Source organism: Pyrus communis, chromosome 1 (genome assembly GCF_963583255.1).
Source record: "Pyrus communis chromosome 1, drPyrComm1.1, whole genome shotgun sequence".
Taxonomy (NCBI): Eukaryota; Viridiplantae; Streptophyta; class Magnoliopsida; order Rosales; family Rosaceae; genus Pyrus; species Pyrus communis.
In genome coordinates this window covers 11,987,783-12,009,143 of record NC_084803.1, presented here as the reverse complement: position 1 = coordinate 12,009,143, position 21,361 = coordinate 11,987,783, and the positions used below count along the sequence as shown (strand labels likewise).

Below are 21,361 nucleotides of genomic sequence, written 5' to 3'. Positions count from 1 at the left end.
AAGAAACACAAGGACCCCTCCACCTAGAAGAGGCGTCACCCCCAGCACCCCCACACCCACTTTAATGAGGACAAGGAAGTCCGTCATTATTCAACACAAAGACCAACGAAGATGGGGGCCTATCGACCCACACAACATCACACATCTCCGTGAAACCAAACGACGTTAATGATATTTTGTTAATATGGGATACACTTCTTTATTCGTTTATGATGAACACGACATTTTTATTCAATTGATTATGGTATGGTTCAATTCAAATCCTAACTTAGAGTTCGTGTCTCTTGTATAAAAAAAAAAATTAAAAAAAATAAAAAACGCACGTTTTCTAAGTGCAAAAAAAATTCTGAATGCAAGTGGATAGTCATTATAGTCTGGTGATATTTCTCTTTAATTAAAGGTGAGAGATCTTATGTTCGAATCTCGTGATGGCGAATTTAATATCAAATTGGGTTGCCCATTATGTATCTTAACCGAACTACCGCGTGAATCAATCCAATTTTTTTTTTTTTTTTTTTTTTTTTTTTTAACAAAAGGAAATGTCAATACCATTTTTGTTAGGGTATATAAAAAACAACGTTATTTTAAGATTTAGTGTATAAGATTTATATTAAAAAAACTACGAAACGAAAGTCCTAATGATGTTCGTATAAAACAAAAAGTTTTAGCACTTAATTTTATACTTTTTTCTGACAGAGTACGGTATACGGATAAAAGAAGAACAAGTGCATACCCGGTTTAATAAAAACTTTATCAGGATTTCAACTCGTTCTAAGAAAAAACGACATCCCGCACCATACAATTTACAAGTCTAAACTTTCTTCAAATATAAGATCAATGATAATATCAAAGATTCCCTCGAACTATTTGTCCATCCATAAAAAGACCCTACCGAGCCCAGCGGTGTGCCAACCCTGTTAGCCTCCCGTTTGGTGAAAAGACAGTCACGAGTGGGCGATTGAGTGCAGAAAATGTCTAGCATCCTCAAAATTAGATAGTGCGTTTTCAACTTTTCAATTGTAAATTAAAAAGTTGCACAGTTTCGTTATGATTTTGGTTTAATGTGGTTTGGGATTGTGCAAATGTTTGTTCAGTTTATCGTATTATTCGACCAACAATTGACATGTCGTTTTCTTTGTTACTGTTAATCAAATTAAGAGAATGAGGTTAAACCTGGAATTGGATCCGCTCAGGACCTTAATGTTCGGAGTCTAAGGATTAAATCATCTGGGCTGCCGATTGGTGTTTAAAAGAAATCAAAGCCATTGATTTTGTGTGGTGAGCGAAGAAAATAAGTTAATAGGGACTGTTGGATTCAATTTGTGCAGCCTAGATGAATTGATCCCTATACTCTGGACGTTAAGGTCCGGAGCGGATCCAATTCCGTTAAACCTTGACATGGGTTTGTCTTCACTTGTGAGTTTTTGACATGTGCACTTATTTGTAATTGCAATAAAAATAAAGATTTAAATCTTGATAACAGATTATTTTTGTGCTTACTAATCATTTGGGAATGAAACAAAAATAAGACGCAATATGTGTTAGTAAACGTAGAATATGTTGATAACGGATTCTTTTCCAAATATTATTGATAACGGGTTCTTTTCCAAATATTATGTGTTAGTAAACGTAGAATACATAAAAATGAGAATTAAACTCTAATTTGAAGTATCGTTCATTGTAAGTAAACATGAATAATTCAGATTTTGACTCCTCAATCCAACTCCCTTACCAAATTACGAATTAGTAACTAATGCCATTACATGAAGCAGGTCACCGATTTGCCTTCAGTTGGATTATTCCTTGCTCAATAACGGATTAGTAAACAATGCCACAAACAGAAGGAGGTCTCTAATCCGACTTACAAAAATACAAAAGCAGTACATGCATGCGATGAGTTATGTACCTAATTGTGGCTAGCTTATTATTAGCTTATGTTTGTTCAAAAAAAAAAAAAAAAAAAAAAAAACCACCGAGACCTGCAACAAAGGATGATGTGGCACAAAGAAGCCCACTTTATGTGATCAGCTTAATTTAAAAAAAGTAAAACTAATGAAAAGAGTTTGAAAATTTTAAATTTTAAACATAAAAACAAAATAAAAAATAAATTAAATTGTATCAAGAGTAACCTTTTAATGTTAAAATATAATTTTACGTTATAAACAGTAACAAAAACTTTTCGTCTTTTGAAAAATACATAAATTGACTGAGATAATGTGAAAGGGCAGGTTGGCAGCCGCAGGAATCTCTGCCTTTTTTTTTTTTTTTTTCTATTGCTTTATTTTACACTCTCTTATTATGTCTTTTTCTTACGATAAAAAATTAATATATGATGTTAACCTAAAAAAAAAAAAAAAAGGACAAAATCTTACTCCGATTCCCAAAACCTCCAAGCGAATGAGACATAATTCAGAAATATTGAGCTAATAATAATAAATTAATTTATATTAATATTTGAACTACAAAGCAAATTTCTCCATCTGAATAAGAGGAGAAAAATACACACAAAAAATTTATAAAAAAAATAGAATTTAATATATCACCAGATGTACAACAATAATGCTCAATGTGATTTCTGAATCGGTTTTTCTGCCCCAAGAAAATTTCAGAAAATCAATCTCTTAATGCATAAGGTACGTAATTGCAAGCGCCACCATCATAAGCGTGTAAGCGATTCCCTGATCGATCGCCATGCCTGCAACAATTCGAACCCAGAAAAATTAGACAAAATTATCAGAAAAAAACCCATAAAGTTATCAAAATTTTGGACCGACCCAACAAAATAAAAATTGAAAAATTGATTTTTTTTAGGAAGAAATTGATGGACTTACCGTCGCTGGTGGGAGCAGGAGCTGGCGCCTGCTGGCCGTAGCCGAGGCTGAGGAGCGCCATGAACATGAACCCGATGATTGGGAGAGCGCAGGATCTGATTGAGTTCATTTTTTGACCGCTAAATATGAATTAAGAGAAAATTAGGTGAAAATAAAGGGAAATTAAGAGGGATTAGGCAAAGATCTGTGAGAAGGTGGGGTGAGGTTTTGAGAGGGGAAGGAGGCTGCGGAAACAATTGGCGGTGCTATATTTATATGCGGGGGAAAGTAAGGAGGGGTGGGTTTTTCGGAACATGGGAACATGGGAACATGGTGGGCCGGCCAACATGTGCGGTTTCTCTGGAAAGCGGATGAAAAGGGAAAATGAGTGCAAATTGCACGTGTTTGTGCGAGACTTCTACTAATTAAGCTCTTAATTTTATGAAAATTGTTATTAACATTTCAAAATTTTTATTTTAAATTATTTACAAATGTTTTTTCTTTTTAAAATGTAAAAAGTTTAAAAGGTATAATGAAAATTTTAAAATACTAATAACAATTTTTAATTTTATCATCGAGATTTTTAGCTCCTAAATGTCAATTATTGAATTTAATGACTTCAAATTATACTGTATTCTGTGTATTAAATATACAACAAAGAGGGCCGTTTGAATTTCTTTTGTATACTGTATTTTTTGCTTGTAGAAGTGTTTCTGTAAAAAAGAACTTGATAAGTGTTTATCTAGAAAATACGTCTATGACCACAAACACTTTTAAATGTATGTGTCAGATGTCGTTAGAAGTACATTATTGTCCAAATATATTTTTAACCCTTCCAGTTACAATTTTAAACATATAAAGATTTACTAGCATATGGGCACACACAAAGTGTGTGAGAATTTTTTTTTATTTTTGTTTTTGAAATAGAAGGAGAGAGGAAGAGAGTGATAGCGAATGTGAGAGTGAGAAGTTTTATTTATTTATTTATTTATTTTACTTTAATTAGAGATATGTTAGGATTACATGTAGGTGAGGTTTTAAAAAAAAAAAGTAAAATTTGATTGTGTGAAATTACATTTCTGCCTCATATTTTTTATTCATGTTCTGTTTTAATTAGAGGGTTAAACTGATAATTTTATAGAATTTTGGTTGATAATGACTGTTATTAATTAGTAGAGATATGCATGCTGATATAATAGTGACGCACTAATACGTTATTATGTCATTGAATATGCCATGATGACATCTCATATAAATAATATGACGCCAACATTCATTCGGGCAAATAATATAATATTAGCTTTAATATCTGCACCAAGGTGTAAGAATCTCTGTGTTGTTGGTGTGCGAAAGGGATCATCTCCGGATCCCTTCCCCCTAATCTACCAAATCAGAAGATATGTGTCGTTGAAAATTGATCTAACGACTGAAGTTATTATAATTTATAAAATGAACCCCTATTTGTAACTGTTGGATCAAATTTCAACAGTCTGGATCCCTTAATTTGATGGATTAGAAGGAAGGGAAGGGATAAGAGAAGGGATCCCTTTCCGTTGGTGTGAGGTTTTGTTTTGGTTTGGAAGGAAAAAGTCATACTTTGACTCCGAGTTGGCGGCGTGTTGACTCGGACCCTCATCACTCCAAAATGCAGGTATCAAGAGAGAGAAGAAAATCCCGTTTCAAAGCAATGGATTTGCGTTTTTGGTCAGAAGCCTGTAGCCCGCCACACAAGGGTCCCATGCGTAGGAAACTCCAGAGCAAACGCATACAAGTCCAACGTGACCAAATTGGAAGGTCAGAGCCCAACAGAAGGATTCTATGAATTAGAAATTTGGAATAGTCTTAAAACAGATGTCAGCCACTAATTACAAGTTTTCTTCTAACACAATACAATTACGTATTTACGTGTCATGGAAAAGTTGTTCTTTGCGTTGAAACCATGGCTCCCACTCACACCAGCTGTACACTCGACTCAGATATACCCATCTGTGGCTGTAGGTAGAGTCCATTGGGACCCCTGAATTCTTTGAGTGAAGGAAAATCGTGCAAAATTGGGCAATATATCTACACTTCTAGGGTGCACAAATAAGATCCTTTTCTGTCAGGATTACATGCCCATTTGGAAATGCTTTTCTCGAAAGTACTTGATAAGTACTTTTTCGAGTTTCTGATATACGAAATCTCAGTCAAACCAGACTCAGAAGCAAAATATACAGCCTCTATCTCCTTTTCATTCTTCATTAACTCATCAATTACATGGGCACGAATCAGTAATTACCTGAATCAAATATACACAACCGAGGCAGTACTAACAAAAAGAAAATCTAGCAAGCGAGTAATGATGCGGAACAAAATAAGAGAGGAAGAAAAAGAAAGATCTTAAGATAAACAAATGAGTGGAACAAAAACCTAACCAAGAAATAATCAAATTTCTTTTCATGAATTGGGCGGGTGACAGATGCGCACTGGCATCAAATTGAAACACATTGTTATACCATGTAAAAGAAGAGGTGGGGGGAACAAGTCTCTTGGGTAAGATTAAATTTACTATCAGTCATTACCAGTTTTGAAGAGGGAGAGACAAAACTAAGGCACATATTTCTAATTTATTCAAGCAAATGTATGAAGGCAAAGAATTGCCTTCTAAATTTTATATTCTTCTAAGTTAATTGCTTTCTAAATTTAAAATTCTTCTAAGTTATATACCTGCTAAGTCTCAGAGCTGCATCGATATAAGCTGTGGCACCTATTTGCTTTCTCAAATCCTCTCCCATCTTCTCATTTTTTTTAATGGAGGGAAAGAATTGCTTTGATCAACTACTTCAGCTTATGCTTCTGTCTACATCTCCTTTTCATGGCTTACCACTCATTCTCTTTTCTTGCTTCTGCTGGGTCAAAACATACTAAGACTCTGCGAGCCAACTATCTGAATTTAATGTCTCCATTGCATCTCCAACTATGAAAGCATGCGCCTGGTCCCGAACCTGAACCCAACTGATAGCACAGTCCTTCTTCACTTTCCTTGATTTCATCAGTTCCCTCACCCTGTTTACCTCTTCCCATCTCCCAGCTTCTGCATACATGTTTGAAAGAAGTATATAGTACCCAGAATGATCGGGCTTCAACTCAAACAGATGCTCTGCTGCCCAACTCGCCAACTCTAAATTCCCATGGATTCGGCATGCCCCAAGCAAAGCTCCCCAAATGTTGGCATCGGGTACAATTGGCATGGCTTTAATAAGTTCTGCTGCTTCTTCCATAAGGCCAGCTCGCCCAAGGAGGTCAACCATGCAAGCATAGTGCTTTTCTGTTGGCTCAATATTTTGCGTGCACATCTCCTCAAAGTATTTTTTCCCTTTCTCAACTAGCCCTCCATGGCTACAAGATGATAAAACTGCAATGTATGAAACTGAATCGTATTCTACAACTTCTTCCCTCATTTTTTCAAAAAGATGGATTGCAATGTTAAGCTCACCTAGCATTCCATATCCCAAAATCATTGTATTCCATGAAGCTACATCCTTGCTTGGCATGCAGTTGAAGACCTTAGCAGCAAGATCAATTCGTCCACATTTGGTATAAAAATCCAAAAGCGAGTTAGCAACAAAGAGATGAGTATCTGAAATCTTTCTTACTAAAAATCCATGAATCTCTTTACCCTGCTTGATTGCAGTTAGATTTGCGCAAGCTGATATAACTCCCATAAAGGAAACAGCGTCATGCATCATTCCCTTAAGCTTCATTTCAGAAAACAAACTCAGAGATTCTAAGCAATCAGTAGTTTGAGAATAACCTACTATAAGTATATTATAAGAAATCTCATCTCTGACGGAGATGTTAAACACATTTCGAGCAAGACCTAGACAGCCACACTTTGCGTACATGTCTGTCAAAGCATTAGAGACAAACAAATCTGAGGCAGATCCCATGCGAACTGTCATTGCATGGATTTCTTTTCCAAGACGGCGGGAACCCAAACGAGCACAAGCTGGAAGAAGATTTGTGAAGGTTACAGAGTTGGGAATTTCATCATGAGCTTGCATTTGCTTCACAAGTCCAATGGCTTCCAACTCAAGCCTGTTTTGAGAAAAATTAGCAATCATGGCATTCCAAGAAACAATATTCCTTTTATCCATCTCTTGGAACACATTCGATGCCTCATTTGGACAGCCTGATTTTGCATACATATCAATTAATGAGTTGGCAATGAAGATATCTGTTTCAATACCTGTTCTGACACTGAAACCATGGAGTTCTTTGCCAACTCCAAAGAATTCTAGTTCAACTAACACTGGTAGCATGCTAGAAATGGTGACAGAGTTTGGTTTAACCCCTACATCAATCATCAACCTAAATGTATTTAAGGCTTCCAAATTATGCCCCATGTAAGAGAGACTGGTAATAGATGCATTCCATGAAACCTCATTCTTCTGAATTATCTCAGCAAAAATTTGTTTTGAAGCCTTCACATTCCCACATTTCCCATACACGTCAACCAATGCATTTCCAGTAGTCACCAAAAGATCCAAACCAACTTTCACAACATAGCTGTGAATCTGGATCGCCATCAACTCATCTTTGAGCTCTGCACAAACTGGCAGCACACTGATAACAGTAACAACATTTGGCTTAAACCCATTTGCCGAATTCATCTCTCTATAATAATCAAGTGCCTCCATGTAGCACTCATTGACCGAAAGCACCCCAATAACTGTATTCCATGAGACAACATCCCTTTCACGCATTTCACTAAATATCCTCTTTGCATCTCTCAGATCCCCACAATTACCATAAAACAACATAAGGGTATTTCCAACAAAAACGTCATAATCAAACCCCACTTTAAAAACAACCCCATGAACCTCCATCCCTTTTTTTACCTCCAAAAGGTCTGCACATGCCTTGAGAACAAAAGGAAAAGTATAGTCATCGGGTCCAACACCGCTCCGAACCATTTGATTATAAGTCTGAAAATTATCATTAACTTGAGCAATGGAGCAAGCCCGTATGAGGGTGTTCCACAAGAAAGCAGTGTGACAATGCTGGACGGTTTGTTGGAAGAGATGGTGAAAGGTTTCTGGGGATCTGAAAGTGGCGTATCTGAGCATGAGGGAGGCACATAGAGAGACACTGTGGGGCAGTACTCCACTGAGAAGAGCAGAGGCGTGAACTTGCTTGGTTTGGTAAAGGGTTTGGACATCGGAGCTGAGCGTGAGGAGATCAGAACGAGGGTAAGTTGGTGAGGCATGTGTACAAGGCGTTGTGGTGGTAGAGAGATACAAGGTTCGGGTGGGATTTGGTTTGTAATTATATTTGCGGCATGAGAGTAGCAGAGCCAAGTGAAACTGCCTTAATGCATGGTGAAGGTGGTTTAACATCGAAAGAAGAAAGGCGTTGATGTCTTCAAAGTACGATGTTATATGATTCCATAAGAAGAATTGTAGACTAAGTAGTTTCTCTATGATTTGGCAATGAGCAATCTTTCTCTCACTATTCTCCGTTACACTGAAATGTCAGATAACAATGTGTAAGCTACAAGCTTAGTAAGCAACTGCAGCTTCCAGTAAAGATAGGTTTACTTTTCATAAAAAAAATCAGAATCTGATGGGAGAAATTAAAGCCTAAGGTTCAACCTAACAAACAAAAGACAACAAACTTTAAAATTTATCATGTCATAACCATCTTAATTCAATTTTTTCAAATTGTCTTCAGATACTCACCGTACAAAAGTGAACTTGACGTAAAGTCATATTAGTCATGTCATTTGACTAGATACAAATGGAAACATGATATATTAATTATAAATGCACAAAGATTTCATGACAAGTGAATTATGATAGCAACCTCACATTCTTATTAACCACTATATATCACTGAATCAAAATCTGATCACACGTGCTGCATTGCAATTTCAAGTCCATTACAAACATGATAGACAAACAAAACTATACTCAATCGAACCGCAGCTATGCAAGCAACTATGCACAAACTGCATTAATTTCCCAAAGGTCCGACATTATTGATTATCATCAGTTGGACAGAATCCCAGTTACCCACATTACAACCGAATAGTCTTAAATCCAAATTATTGATTCGAACAGAATGACATAAACATAAATCACCACAAAATTTCATCACTGAAATCCAAAAAGTCATGAACATCACACAAAAAGTACAGATTTTCAACCTGAAAACCCACCTACTCCACAAAAAAAAAAAACCCACAAACAGATGCACTGCAATCGCATCCAAACATCGAAAGAAAAAGGAAATTTACGGGCATACTAAAATGGCAATATACAAGAAAGTGAGGAACTTTATCGAACAAACACGTACCCTTTGATGAAAATGCATATAATTCGAGAACCCATTTGGATTCATCAACCCATCAAAGGCGGCGGAGGGCTTCGATTTCTCGTAACGCCGACTGGTAGCCGCGGAACTCACGGTAAGGTTGACGAAGATTCGGAGGGCTCTGTACACGTCGTGAGTAGGATCCGGATCCGAACATACTGTAACTTCCGATGATTTTGGGTCGGATGTGGATGCTCCAGCTCTCTACCGGTGGAAGAAGAAGAAAGGCGCGCTAGGGTTTAGCGCGAAACGGTGTGGATTTCAGACACGTGCGAATTAAACCACAAGTGACTAAGTGAGGAAGAAAGAAACGATGAAATTGACAGTAATGCCCTTAATGAAGGCTTAGATGCTGCCACGTGTTACTCAGAGTTTTGATCACCTCCTTCGTCATCTTATTTAGAAATTCGAATCCTACCACCAACATGGACAGAACTAACTTCGGCTTAGAAGTATTTTGTATTCCTATCACCTAGGGTACTACTTTGTGTTTCGGTTATACTAAAAAAATTTCTTCTTAAATGGTTCTCTTTTACTTCTTTAACCAAAAATTATTTTGTGCAGTGTAAAAAGCATGCATGAAGCACATTCAGATTTATTCTTTTTCTGTTTCCTTTTAATACAACCTTTTTGCACTTCCTAACTTTCAATTGAATCGTCCTTCTGTAAAGTTTTCAACAGAGGCAAATGATCAATTTGTAGAAAATAAAATGATAAATTATGGAGGGATACACATGAACTGGATATTTAGAAAAAAAATGAGCAATATGGACATTAAACTAATTGATTGTGTCACACTTGGCGTTTCAGGTCAGATTCGACCCTAATAAAAAGAGTTAATAGCCTTCATGTACACGCTTACACGCGTGCAAAATGCATTTTTTGAATCACGGCGTGCTACAAGCGACTTACACGTTTTAAATACATTTATATGTGTAAATTGACAAAAGGAAAGTCAAATATTTGAAGTAAACGAATAATTTTAGATCATGATAGAATAAACCTCTCATAAACCAATTAAAACAGTTGAATTCACATAATAAAATCAGTTTCTATAGAATTTATATTAAGAATAGATAAAATAATATTTAATAAACAATTGATTGAATCACATTATTGCTAGCCCATTGTGAGGCTAAGTCACTAAGCTCACTCCCCTCCCCCTTAGTGTAGATAATATCGTTTGTTAAAAAAAAAATCATTTGACAATTAATTTAATCATATTATTATCCGCGTGCGAAATACCTTTTTTTATAAAGAAAATAATATTTGGGAATTGTTATTAGCACTCCAAAAATCTTATTTGGCACTCCAAACTTTCTATAATTAGAAAGAAAAATACACTTTTGAGGATTGTAGAATGAGATTTTTGGAGTGCTAATAATAGTTCCCTAATATTTAATAAACAACTGATTGTATCACATTATTGCTAGTCCATTTTGAAGCTAAGCCCACCCCCTTTTTCCTTAGTGTAGATAATATCGTTTGTTTAAAAAATAATAATAATTTAACAACTTATTTAATCACATTATTATCCGTGTGCGAAAAAACCTTTTTTATAACCGACATTATATGCTTCTTAAGATGTTTTGAACACAATATTCATGATTTTCTTTATTTTTCATTATATTTTTCTTTCTCCTTCACGTGAGCACCATCAACTTTCACTCATCCTTCAATTTTTTTAGGGTAAATTACACTTTCATACCTGATGTTTAGGGTCTATTTCAATTCCTTACAACATCTTTAAAACATTTCACTTTTATACCTTAAGTACTATTTTATTTCAAAATAATACCTCCGTTACATTTTTCATCCATTGATCCTTTAAATACTGACGTGGTTGCCACATATATGCCACGTGGCTGCCAAATGTCTGCCACGTGGCAAATAAAATAATTTTTAATAAAAAAAACCTGAATTTTTTCAAAAAAAAAAAAAAAAAAAAACAAAAAACAAGAGAAACTCGCAAGAAGAAGAGGGAGGAAGAGAGATGGGTCAGGGTGGGTAAGGGGACGGGAGGAGGGTCGCCGGGCGGGGGGTTGGGGGGGAGGCGGAAGGAGGGTCGCGGGGTGGGAGGTGGGTTATGGTAATTTGAAACCCATTTCTTTTTTTTCTTCTTCTTCTGGGTTGCCTGAGGGGAGGGGGTGGGGGATGGACAATTTTTTTTTTTTTTTTTTTTTGAGAAATTTAAAAAAAATTATTTTATTTGCCACATGGCAGACATTTGGCAGCCACGTCAGCATTTAACAGATCAATAGATGGAAAATGTAACGGAAGTATTATTTTGAAATAAAATAGTACTTAAGGTATTAAAGTGAAATGTTTTGAAGATGTTGTAAAGAATTGAAATATACCCCAAACCTGAGGTATGAAAGTGTAATTTACCCATTTTTTTATTCTTTTCTCTATTCCCACTTATATTTATATTATATTTTATGATGGAAAATTACCAAACTACCCCTGCATTATTTGATATATTATATTGGGCTGCTTTTGAATTTTTTTTGGTTCAGAGGCAATTTTGTCCTAATATTTTTGTCGAAGCTGTGTGTTGACCATAAAAACTACCAAGCCTACGTAGCGCACATGCTGAGTAATTAATAAGCTAACTACGTCATTCGGTTGTATGCGAGGCGTGCTAACTCATCGGCCGAGCTCGGTTGGGGAGTAAAATATGTTGACGTTGCGTTGAGCGTGCTGTTGACTTATTGATCTTGTGACTGTGGCCGAGGAAGGAACATATATCGGCCTTCGGATTCTAGAGCCTGAAGACAAGGCTACTAGTTCTGCGAAGTTCAGTATCAAATTCGGCTTTCAATGTGCCGAAAATAGTAACCTGTAACACCTCACTTCTCCGAAAAGGCTAAAGAGATGACCTCTACCAATAAGGACGAAAATCCTTCTCGACCGAGACTTAGATAGATAACCAGTCGACTAGTGATAATCCACGTGCATGGCAAGCATGTAGGTCTTTGGCTAATCCCAAAAGCCATTATGACAACATTACCATTTCAATTTCATCTTTATCCCATGCATAGATTAATTGCATGAAATTAATCTAGTGGTAGATGCATTGTCATATGCCGAATATCTCCAATTAATTTGAATTGTAGGTTAGAGATATTATTTGCATCACGTTTATCTAGAACAAGAGAAAAACCAAGATAATTCACTATTAAGAAATAATCATCATGATTAAAAATCATAATATTATCTCTTAACAATAAAATTATCTTAATTTCTTCATATGACAGTGTGAAGTTATGCTCATTCAACGACCTTGATTGCACAAGTCGATAATATAAATTTGGATCCAAACACTGTGATACTAAAAGTGGCCTCCGACTTTATATATATAGATAGAGATAATATCATTATATTAAATTTATGATTATAGAAAAATTTTGACAAGACAACTTAATCAACTGATTGATCACGTGGCATTCACAATTGACGGACCATACAGCTGAATTCTACTGTGTATAATAACGAATCTGTTCCTTGTTGAGAGCGTCTTACCATGTAAATATCAGGTTACTCGTACCCAAACGCCTAGCTCTAGATTGATCACGAAGAAAAACTTGGTGCCAAGAAAAGGACAAGTGTATCCCACGTGGCAGAATTCAAAAGGGAACGTAAGTACTAGTATCATCTAATCTATGTGGAAGTTGGAACGAGAATACTTTTCAGATTCTCTTTGAGGATTTCGAATATCTTTATATTATATTCGTTTATTATATATTGTGCGGTCAGAAATTATTATAAATTTTTTTATTTAAATTTAATATAAACAGTACATAATGAAAATTGATTGCACATACGATAAATGAACACGATTAGAAAATTTTAAGGATCCTCGCAAGCAAACAGGATCAAGAGAGGACACCATGTCTGTAGAAAAAGGTATGTAGGCTAAAAAATATATTTGTTATTGATACGTGAATGTGGAAAAATGGAAGAGAATGTTTTTTTCTCATTATGTTTCTCTACAAGATTACAAGGATATATATACATGATACAAATGTGTAGGTAGGACAAGGTAGGACGGCTGTAGGACGGCTTATTCTTCCAATAATAATATTATATACAATTACACAAGGACTCCAACCATATTCCTTATTTGTCTAACACTCCCCCTCAAGTTGGAGAGTGGATGTCAAGAACTCCCAACTTGCGTAACATACCCGAAAACTTTTCTTTCCCAAGAGGTTTGGTAAACAAGTCTGCCAACTGTTGTGCCGTACCCACATGCTTGGTCTCTATTGTGCCATCTACAATCTTATCTCGTATAAAGTGACAATCCATCTCAATGTGACGAGTTCGTTCATGAAAAACAGGATTGGCAACTATATGTAACACTGCTTGATTATCACAAAATAAAATGGAAGGACCATCCAAAGGAATGTTCAAATCCTTCAACAAAAAACGAAGCCAAACTATCTCGCAACAAGCACCTGCCATGACCCTATATTCCGCCTCTGCTGAAGAGAGCGAAACGGTTTTCTGTCGTTTCGTCCGCCAAGAAATCAAAGAACCGCCCAAGAATACACAATACCCAGTAGTCGAACGGCGAGTGATAGGGCAATCTGCTCAATCAGAATCACAAAACGCAGTTAACTTGGTCTGGTTGTCAGAACGAAATAATAAACCTTGACCTGGAGTAGCCTTCAAATAACGAACAATACGAAGCGCAGCATCCATATGAGATATCCTTGGCTCGTGCATAAAACGGCTTAGAACATGTACAGAATAGGTGATATCCGGGCGAGTGATAGTGAGATATATTAACCGACCTACTAATCGTCGATACTTTTCAGGATCCTTGAGAAGTTCTCCTTTATCAGATAATTTTGTGTCATCCATAGGAAAAGCAATGGGTCGTGCTCCCAAAAAACCATAGTCCTTGAGAATCTCTAATGCATACTTGCGTTGAGAAATATAAATCCCTTGTTTGGAACGAGAAACCTCAATACCCAAAAAATATTTTAAATCACCAAGGTCTTTTATCCGAAAATGATCACGGAGGAAAGACTTCAGAGAATTAATGGCACTAGCATCATTGCCTGTAATCACAATATCATCCACATAAATGAGCAAACTTGTGAAAGAAATACCAGACTTTTTAGTGAACAATGAATAGTCAGCTTTGGATTGTTGAAAACCGGCAGAAATGATGGCACTAGTGAATTTGGCAAACCATTGGCGAAAAGCCTGCTTAAGACCATAAAGTGACTTGTGAAGGCGACACACAAGATTCTCCCCCTGTCGCCGAAGACCAGGAGGAGGAGACATATAGATTTCTTCATGTAAGTCACCATGTAAGAAAGCATTATTAACATTAAGCTGATGAAGAGACCAAGACTGACTAGCAGCAAGAGCAAGAAGACAACGCACCGTAATCATCTTAGCAGTAGGAGAAAAAGTGTCATGATAATCAATACCTTCAGCCTGAGTGAAGCCTTTAGCAACCAAACGAGCTTTGTAGCGGTCAATAGAGCCGTCGGAATTGTGCTTGAGTTTGTACACCCACTTACAACCAATGAGAATTTTGCCAGGGGGCAAGGAAGTTAAAGTCCAAATACCATTAGCATGTAAAGCTTGAAGCTCCTCAGTCATAGCACGTTGCCAATTGGGGTCAGTGGCAGCCTCGGCAAAGGAGGAAGGCTCCACAGTCCGACTGACAGAGTTAATGTAAGAAAAATGCCTGGGAGAGTAACGGTGATAAGAGAGAAAATTACAAAGTGGATATCGCGTACCTTGTGTAGAACCGGGTTGCGAAGTCGAAGATGGGTGGGATGGCAGAATCACCTGCGAGCAAACGTAGTCTTTTAAATAGGATGGAGGTTTATGGGCACAGGAAGAGGTGCGGGGAAGGGGAGGATTGGTAGGTAGTGGGGGGGTAGGGATGTCCGTGGGTAAAAGGGTGAAAGGTAAGGAAGTAGGGGGGGGAAGGAGGGGATGCCGAGAGGGCAGGGGCATGGGGAGGAACGGGTAATGGGCAGCAAGGGAATCTGTGGGAGGCGTGGAAGGGGAAGAAGGTGGAGGAGGATGAGGCGTCGGGGCAGGAAGGGGTGGGTTATATGTAAAGTCCAGAGAGGGTGGGATGGGTAGGGTAGGCGAAGAGGATGGGATAGGAGGGTGAGAAACGGCATAAGGGAAAGTAGTTTCGTGAAAGATGACGTCTCGACTAGTGAAAATGCGGTGATTGTCGAGATCGTAAAGGGTATAGGCCTTTTGTCCCAGAGGATAACCGAGAAAAATGCAACGATGAGCCCGAGGGGAAAATTTGGTGGTGGGAGTGACAGAGGTGGCATATGCCAGACAACCAAAGACGTGGAAGTGGTCATAAGATGGGGTTTTCGAAAAGAGAACCTCAAATGGGGATTTATGATGGAGAAGACGGGTAGGGAAACGATTGATGAGATAAGTAGCGGTAAAAACACATTCCCCCCCAAAACTTGATAGGAAGATGGGATTGAAAACGAAGGGCGCGAGCGGTTTCAAGAAGATGACGATGTTTTCTTTCAACAATGCCATTTTGTTGGGGGGTATAAACACAAGAAGTTTGTAAAAGCACCCCATGATCAGAGAAAAAACTACGAAGAGATAAAAATTCACCACCATTGTCAGTACGAATGCATTGGATGGTAGTGCGGAATTGGGTAGTGACATAAGCAAAAAAATCCTTAATTAATTGTTGAGTGTCGGATTTATGTTTCATGAGGAAGACCCACGTAAAGCGAGAAAAATCATCCACAATGGTTAAGAAATAATGAGCACCAGAAAGAGAAGATTGACGATTCGGGCCCCAAATATCACAATGAATTAAAGCAAAAGGGAAAGTTGAGGAAATTGAACTCAAAAGAAAAGGTTGACGAGTTTGTTTTGCCAACGGACAAACATCACAAATATGACTAGAATCAAAAGTACAATTAAGAGAGCTAGATGCTAAAGCTTGCAAACGAGTGGAGGAGGGGTGACCAAGACGCCTATGCCAGAGGGAGGAGGGGATGGTAATGATGTTGCAGAGAGGTTGACGGGTGGGGAGATAAGAGGTAAGGGCCACAAGGTAATACAGATCGCCACGTCGCTTACCCACACCAATCGTCGCCTTCGAAACCAAATCCTGCAAAACACACCAAGAAGGAAAGAAGGTTATGGAACACGATAATCCATCTGTAAGTTTACCAACCGATAAAAGGTCCACTCGGAAATTAGGGACACATAAAACATCCTTCAAAGTAACTGATGAATTTAAAGGAAAAGTGCCGGTAAAAGTAATGGGAGCGGAAACACCACTAGGCAAAGAAACAGGCGGCAAATGTGAAGGAGAACGATTAACCAAACATGAAGCGGAAGAAGTAATATGATCCGTAGCACCACTGTCAAGAATCCATTGATCATGACGAGAGGTGACATGTAACAAACCTTGGGCAAAATCAGTAGTGAGCACGGCATTGGCCTGAGGAGGGGTGGTGGTGTCACGTAGAGCAGCTAGAACACGGGAGTGCTGCTCGGCAAAGAGGTCAGGCATCGCAAGCTGCAACTTCTTGGATACAAGGACAAGATTCGGGTGGTCGGAATGATGAAGGGAAAAAACACCATCGGAAGAAGAAGAGTCAGCCATGGGAACGGCAGAGAAAGCTGAACCTGCTCTGATACCATGTAGAAAAAGGTATGTAGGCTAAAAAATATATTTGTTATTGATACGTGAATGTGGAAAAATGGAAGAGAATGTTTTTTTCTCATTATGTTTCTCTACAAGATTACAAGGATATATACATGATACAAATGTGTAGGTAGGACAAGGTAGGACGGCTGTAGGACGGCTTATTCTTCCAATAATAATATTATATACAATTACACAAGGACTCCAACCATATTCCTTATTTGTCTAACAATGTCTCTCTCTGGTGGGCCAGTTGGAACATATAATATAAAAGTTGTTTCAGCCTTGGTGCATATCTATCGAAAACAATTTACACGTTATATACAAGTCTATCGATAACAGGCAACGACTCAAAGAGTGCAGCCGTGGCTTGCCTGGGCTCTGACACAACCTCTCATACCTTGACCATCACAAACTCCTCCTCAAGAATTAAAGCATCGTTTAAAAGCAAAAATTGTAGCTTTTTCTTTCACGGGAATCATATCGAAAATCTACCTTCTTTTCATGCCAAATTAACTTGGCTTAGCCATCTTCCCCTCTTATAAATATTTTCTTATTCCTCCGTATAATTCTGTAGTCCCTTCCCACATTCCTTTGCTCTCAATTTCTCAATCTGCTCTGAATTTTCAAAATTACCATTTTGTTTTGTAATTCAGTTTTCCGGAATTGGAGGCTAGAAATTATGTGTCACCCTTCAGGCGTGCCTAATTCGGTGAGACGGAGAGTGAGAGACTTGGCCGTGCTACAGCAGCATCGCAGGTGGCTTCTTCTGGAGGCGTATGTGGCGGTAGAGACGGCAGTGAACCTGCATGCGGCTGCAGCTGCGGCCAGAAGGGTTGGAGAGGCTGCTGCTGGAGGTGGCAGCGGTGGCGGCAATACAAGGCGGTGCTTGTGCTCGCCGACGCGGCATCCGGGGTCGTTCCGGTGTAGGCAACACCATGCTGAGTACGCCTGGGGCGGTGGTCGGAAGTTGAGAGGAAATATGTCGAGTAATTAATTAGTTCTATTATAGTAGTGCAAATCGTGTGTACAAATTAAGGAGAAAAGATTATCATATATATGGGTGATCTGTTTTTCTCTCAACTTATGCATCAAGTAATTTGTGCATAATAATAATTGTCTTTTTTATTTCCCATTTCTAACGGTTTATTTTTTATTGCATTCGATTGTCCTGCCATCGATGATAAAACAAATTTATATAGCGCCGATTTAAACTCAGGTGCATAAAAAAAAACTCTAATCGCCAATGTGACTACACTTCTATTATCAAATTGGATAGAGCAGTGTATCATTCTGTCTGCGAGTTTTAAATTCTCATCTCTCAAAAGAAAATTTATATTATAGTTTCGTAATACTTTGCATCGAGATTAAGCATTACCTAATCACCGAATTAGCGTTTTCCCCAAACCAATTTCTACCCCAACGTTGACAGTCTACATTATTGCATTTGTTGGTCCATACTCCACAGTGTGCATATGAAAATGACATTGATAATTCGAGATTTTATAGCATCCACCGACGTTGGATCCTTAGTTAAAATTGACACGTTTCGACCGCAAAGTTGATTGAGGAACCAAATGTTACAGAGTACAGTGAAACAAGTAAAAGCCTTCCCCACTGGGATTTTCATCTAATGATTTTGTTTTGCTATTCAAGCTTCGTTGATTGCATAATCAAGCACACCCTGTTCACATTCTACATGCTGTCCGTGATCAATTCGAACTCGATAAGTATGCACACGGACTGCAACTGTCGGTTTTCGCCTTTAGCATCCAATTTACAGGTTATACAGCAGTAAAACTCCATTGATTTCACTGCAAGAATCAAATAAGGTAGTTAATCACCAGTAAATTAAACACTCTCATGGCTATTACGACACAACATTTTCGGTTTAGAATTTTTTCTGTAGAAACAAGACCGGCTATTCAACTTCTTACTAGAGCCAAACTGTACGAGTTACACATCTTCTCAAACACGGGGTATCAAACCCCGCCAGGGATGTGTCTTGTCCGTTGATCGAGATGGTCATGCGGAAGACAATGTAACTCAAGGACATTGAGGCAGCAAAGTCTTGCAGGTGAAAATTCATGGACATTGAGGCAGAAAATTCTTGCATGTAAAAAATTCTCATATGCAGGTCAAGAACACATCCACAGACACTAATATTTGAAAACTTCTTTCGTTAAATAGTATAAAGCAACTTTAGCCACCAGACGGCACAACTCTATCGTTGAGTTGATTGAATTTAATTTCATTATTTTCTAAAGATGCACAAGGAATTTGGCACAAAATGTAAGAGGACTCTGGCCCAAAGAAAGCAAATTCATGTCAACGTATCACCGATTCTTTGTTGATAAGGAGGGTGAACCTCAAGACCAAAAGAAACGACACATTATTATGAGGAACTGGTGTAAACCCGGCTTCTAGATGAACTATGCCTCTAAACATATTGGGTAGAGCCAAAGGATAAGCCTCTTCAAGAAATTAAGACATTATTTGTGGGGGTAGTGCTATCCACACACCCATTTTTACTTTTCACACACCCTTCAATTTTCGGCCGTTGGATCATGAACTAAAGAATATCAATGGCCAAAACTTAACAAGGGTCTATGGGAGGTAAAAATGGGTGTGTGAATAGCACTTTCCTATTTGTGCTTACAGAGCAAGAAGAATGAATTTTATTAATCTGTCAGGACTAACTATAGCACAGGAGGACGGAGCTTCCAAATATATGAAATTGACGTGAAAATAGGAAATGAATATGTCACATGGACTATAGAGATTTTTGCAGAGTTTGAGATTAGTTAAAGAAAGCAAAGAAAATCCTAACCTTAGAGTAGCAGTCTTCACGAACAACTGTTTGATTGTTTGTACCAACATATACTTCACATGACGCTCTCGCCTGATTACCATTAAAGATCACAATTAGAATATTAGAATGAAAGATTTAACATCTAATATAACATGCACGATAGAGTGGTTAAATGTGAAGTGAAGCACAACAAAATCAATGTCCACCTCAACCATCTCACCCTTATTCAATTGCAGGATTTCACACGTATCTTTTCTAAAGTGATAAATCTGTTAGCAGATATCAATAGTCACTCTATCCTTATGTGCCTATTCTTTCACCTACCAAATCTCGGCTTCCTGCAACTCTACGGTTTGGATCAGAATCTTATTTCTACTAGCAGCGGCACTATATTACATACTATGCATCAATGAAAAGTACACACAATTGTTCCTCTTTCTTTTCCAACACAAAATAAATTGGGGGTAAACAAGTAGCCCTCTGCACCAATCATGAGTGCATATATGAGAACTTATCGGCACCTTTCCTCTCAACTCATTTCCTAAATGATTGATCAAACTAGACGTCAATCAAATTTCAACAATGCTGGATGTCTCGACCTGCTCTGACCTTGAAAATTTGATCCTATGTGTGAAGTACTAATTACATAAAGAAGAAAACTTTACGAACCTCAAGAACAGTAAAGGCGAAATCAGTAAATCAAATGAGAAGTGAAAACAGGCACATTATGTGAACTAGTTATAAAACTTCTTACACAATTTCCCAACTCTGATAGCAAAACTCAGCATACCGAATTTCTTATAAATACGAAAAATCGAAGACTACAGAAACGGAGTGTTTGCAACTTTCTTTAAAAATTTCCCAAATAGATACAGATTCTAATGCAAAATTTAATCTTTACCTCTCAATGTTTAAAACAAATATCAGACAGAACCAATTCCAGATAAAAGCTTCTACATTGAATCAGTTCGAAGTAATAGACTCTACATTGCATCAAGAGCAAGTTTACCTTGATCGGAATCTTGAAGAACAAAAGCCCCAAACTTCCATCCACCTCCGTATCAGTATCAAAGGGAATTACCCCCTTGGCCAAATCTTCAAGCAAGTAGAACACGTCGTGGAGGACCTGGAGCCCGTCGATCACGAGCGTGGCGTTCACGTACGACGATGCTCTGGCCCTCACTCGCCCTCCGTCGGAGCTCACAACCCCTAGCTCCCTCGCGCGGTACCCCACCGTAACTTTGAGCGAGTCGTAATTCAGAGAGAAGAAGTCACGATTTCGAACTCTGATGGTGAGAGAGAAGGAGAGGTCGAGAGTGGGCTTGGGGGCCGCGTTGATTCGGACGTGGTTGAGGTTAATTCGGGCGATTTGGAGGGTGGGGTCGGAGGGGTAGAGGAAGAAGACGGCGGCGGAGAGGAGGAGGAGGGAGGTGGTGATTGAGATGTAGAGGCGGAGAGAGCGTCGGCAGCAGTAGTCGGGAGCGGGGCGGTAATGAGTTAGAACGACGACGTTTTGCTGAGGTTGGGGGTTGTAGGGGCCTGACGGGATCGGCGCGTAGAAGACGTACTCGCTCTTGGAGGAGGCCATGTTTGCTGGAACAGCTTAAAGACGCGACGACGACTTAACAGAGTTTCTTTGGCTTTTTCCCCGTTTATTTTCTACGCAAAGTATTAGGTTGTTGATTTGGTGGGCCATAGATTACGTGGCACGAT

General features: G+C 38.3%; 2 protein-coding genes across 2 annotated transcripts; both read right to left on the bottom strand.

Annotated features, from left to right (window-relative positions):
* Positions 1-4,491: 4,491 nt before the first annotated feature.
* LOC137747945 (putative pentatricopeptide repeat-containing protein At1g69350, mitochondrial) lies at positions 4,492-9,421 on the bottom strand. The gene is made up of 2 exons (XM_068488069.1): positions 9,147-9,421; positions 4,492-8,315 (listed from the first exon to the last, which is right to left on the bottom strand). Exons 1-2 carry the CDS (start codon positions 9,179-9,181, stop codon positions 5,714-5,716), a joined length of 2,637 nt encoding a protein of 878 aa, XP_068344170.1. The 5' UTR covers positions 9,182-9,421; the 3' UTR covers positions 4,492-5,713.
* Positions 9,422-18,310: 8,889 nt separating this feature from the next.
* On the bottom strand, positions 18,311-21,296 carry LOC137745525 (uncharacterized). Its single transcript, XM_068485490.1, has 3 exons — positions 20,658-21,296; positions 19,667-19,738; positions 18,311-18,650 (listed from the first exon to the last, which is right to left on the bottom strand). Exons 1-3 carry the CDS (start codon positions 21,234-21,236, stop codon positions 18,648-18,650), a joined length of 654 nt encoding a protein of 217 aa, XP_068341591.1. The 5' UTR covers positions 21,237-21,296; the 3' UTR covers positions 18,311-18,647.
* Positions 21,297-21,361: the final 65 nt, after the last annotated feature.

Bases quoted from the DNA above. Each gene is read 5' to 3' on its own strand.
- LOC137747945 (XM_068488069.1), bottom strand. From the start codon at position 9,181: ATGGGTTCTCGAATTATATGCATTTTCATCAAAGG. The intron at 8,316-9,146 runs GTACGTGTTTGT...CTGACATTTCAG, and splicing joins ATATGCATTTTCATCAAAGG to TGTAACGGAGAATAGTGAGA.
- LOC137745525 (XM_068485490.1), bottom strand. From the start codon at position 21,236: ATGGCCTCCTCCAAGAGCGAGTACGTCTTCTACGCGCCGATCCCGTCA. The intron at 19,739-20,657 runs GTAAACTTGCTC...AATGGTAATCAG, and splicing joins TCTTCAAGATTCCGATCAAG to GCGAGAGCGTCATGTGAAGT.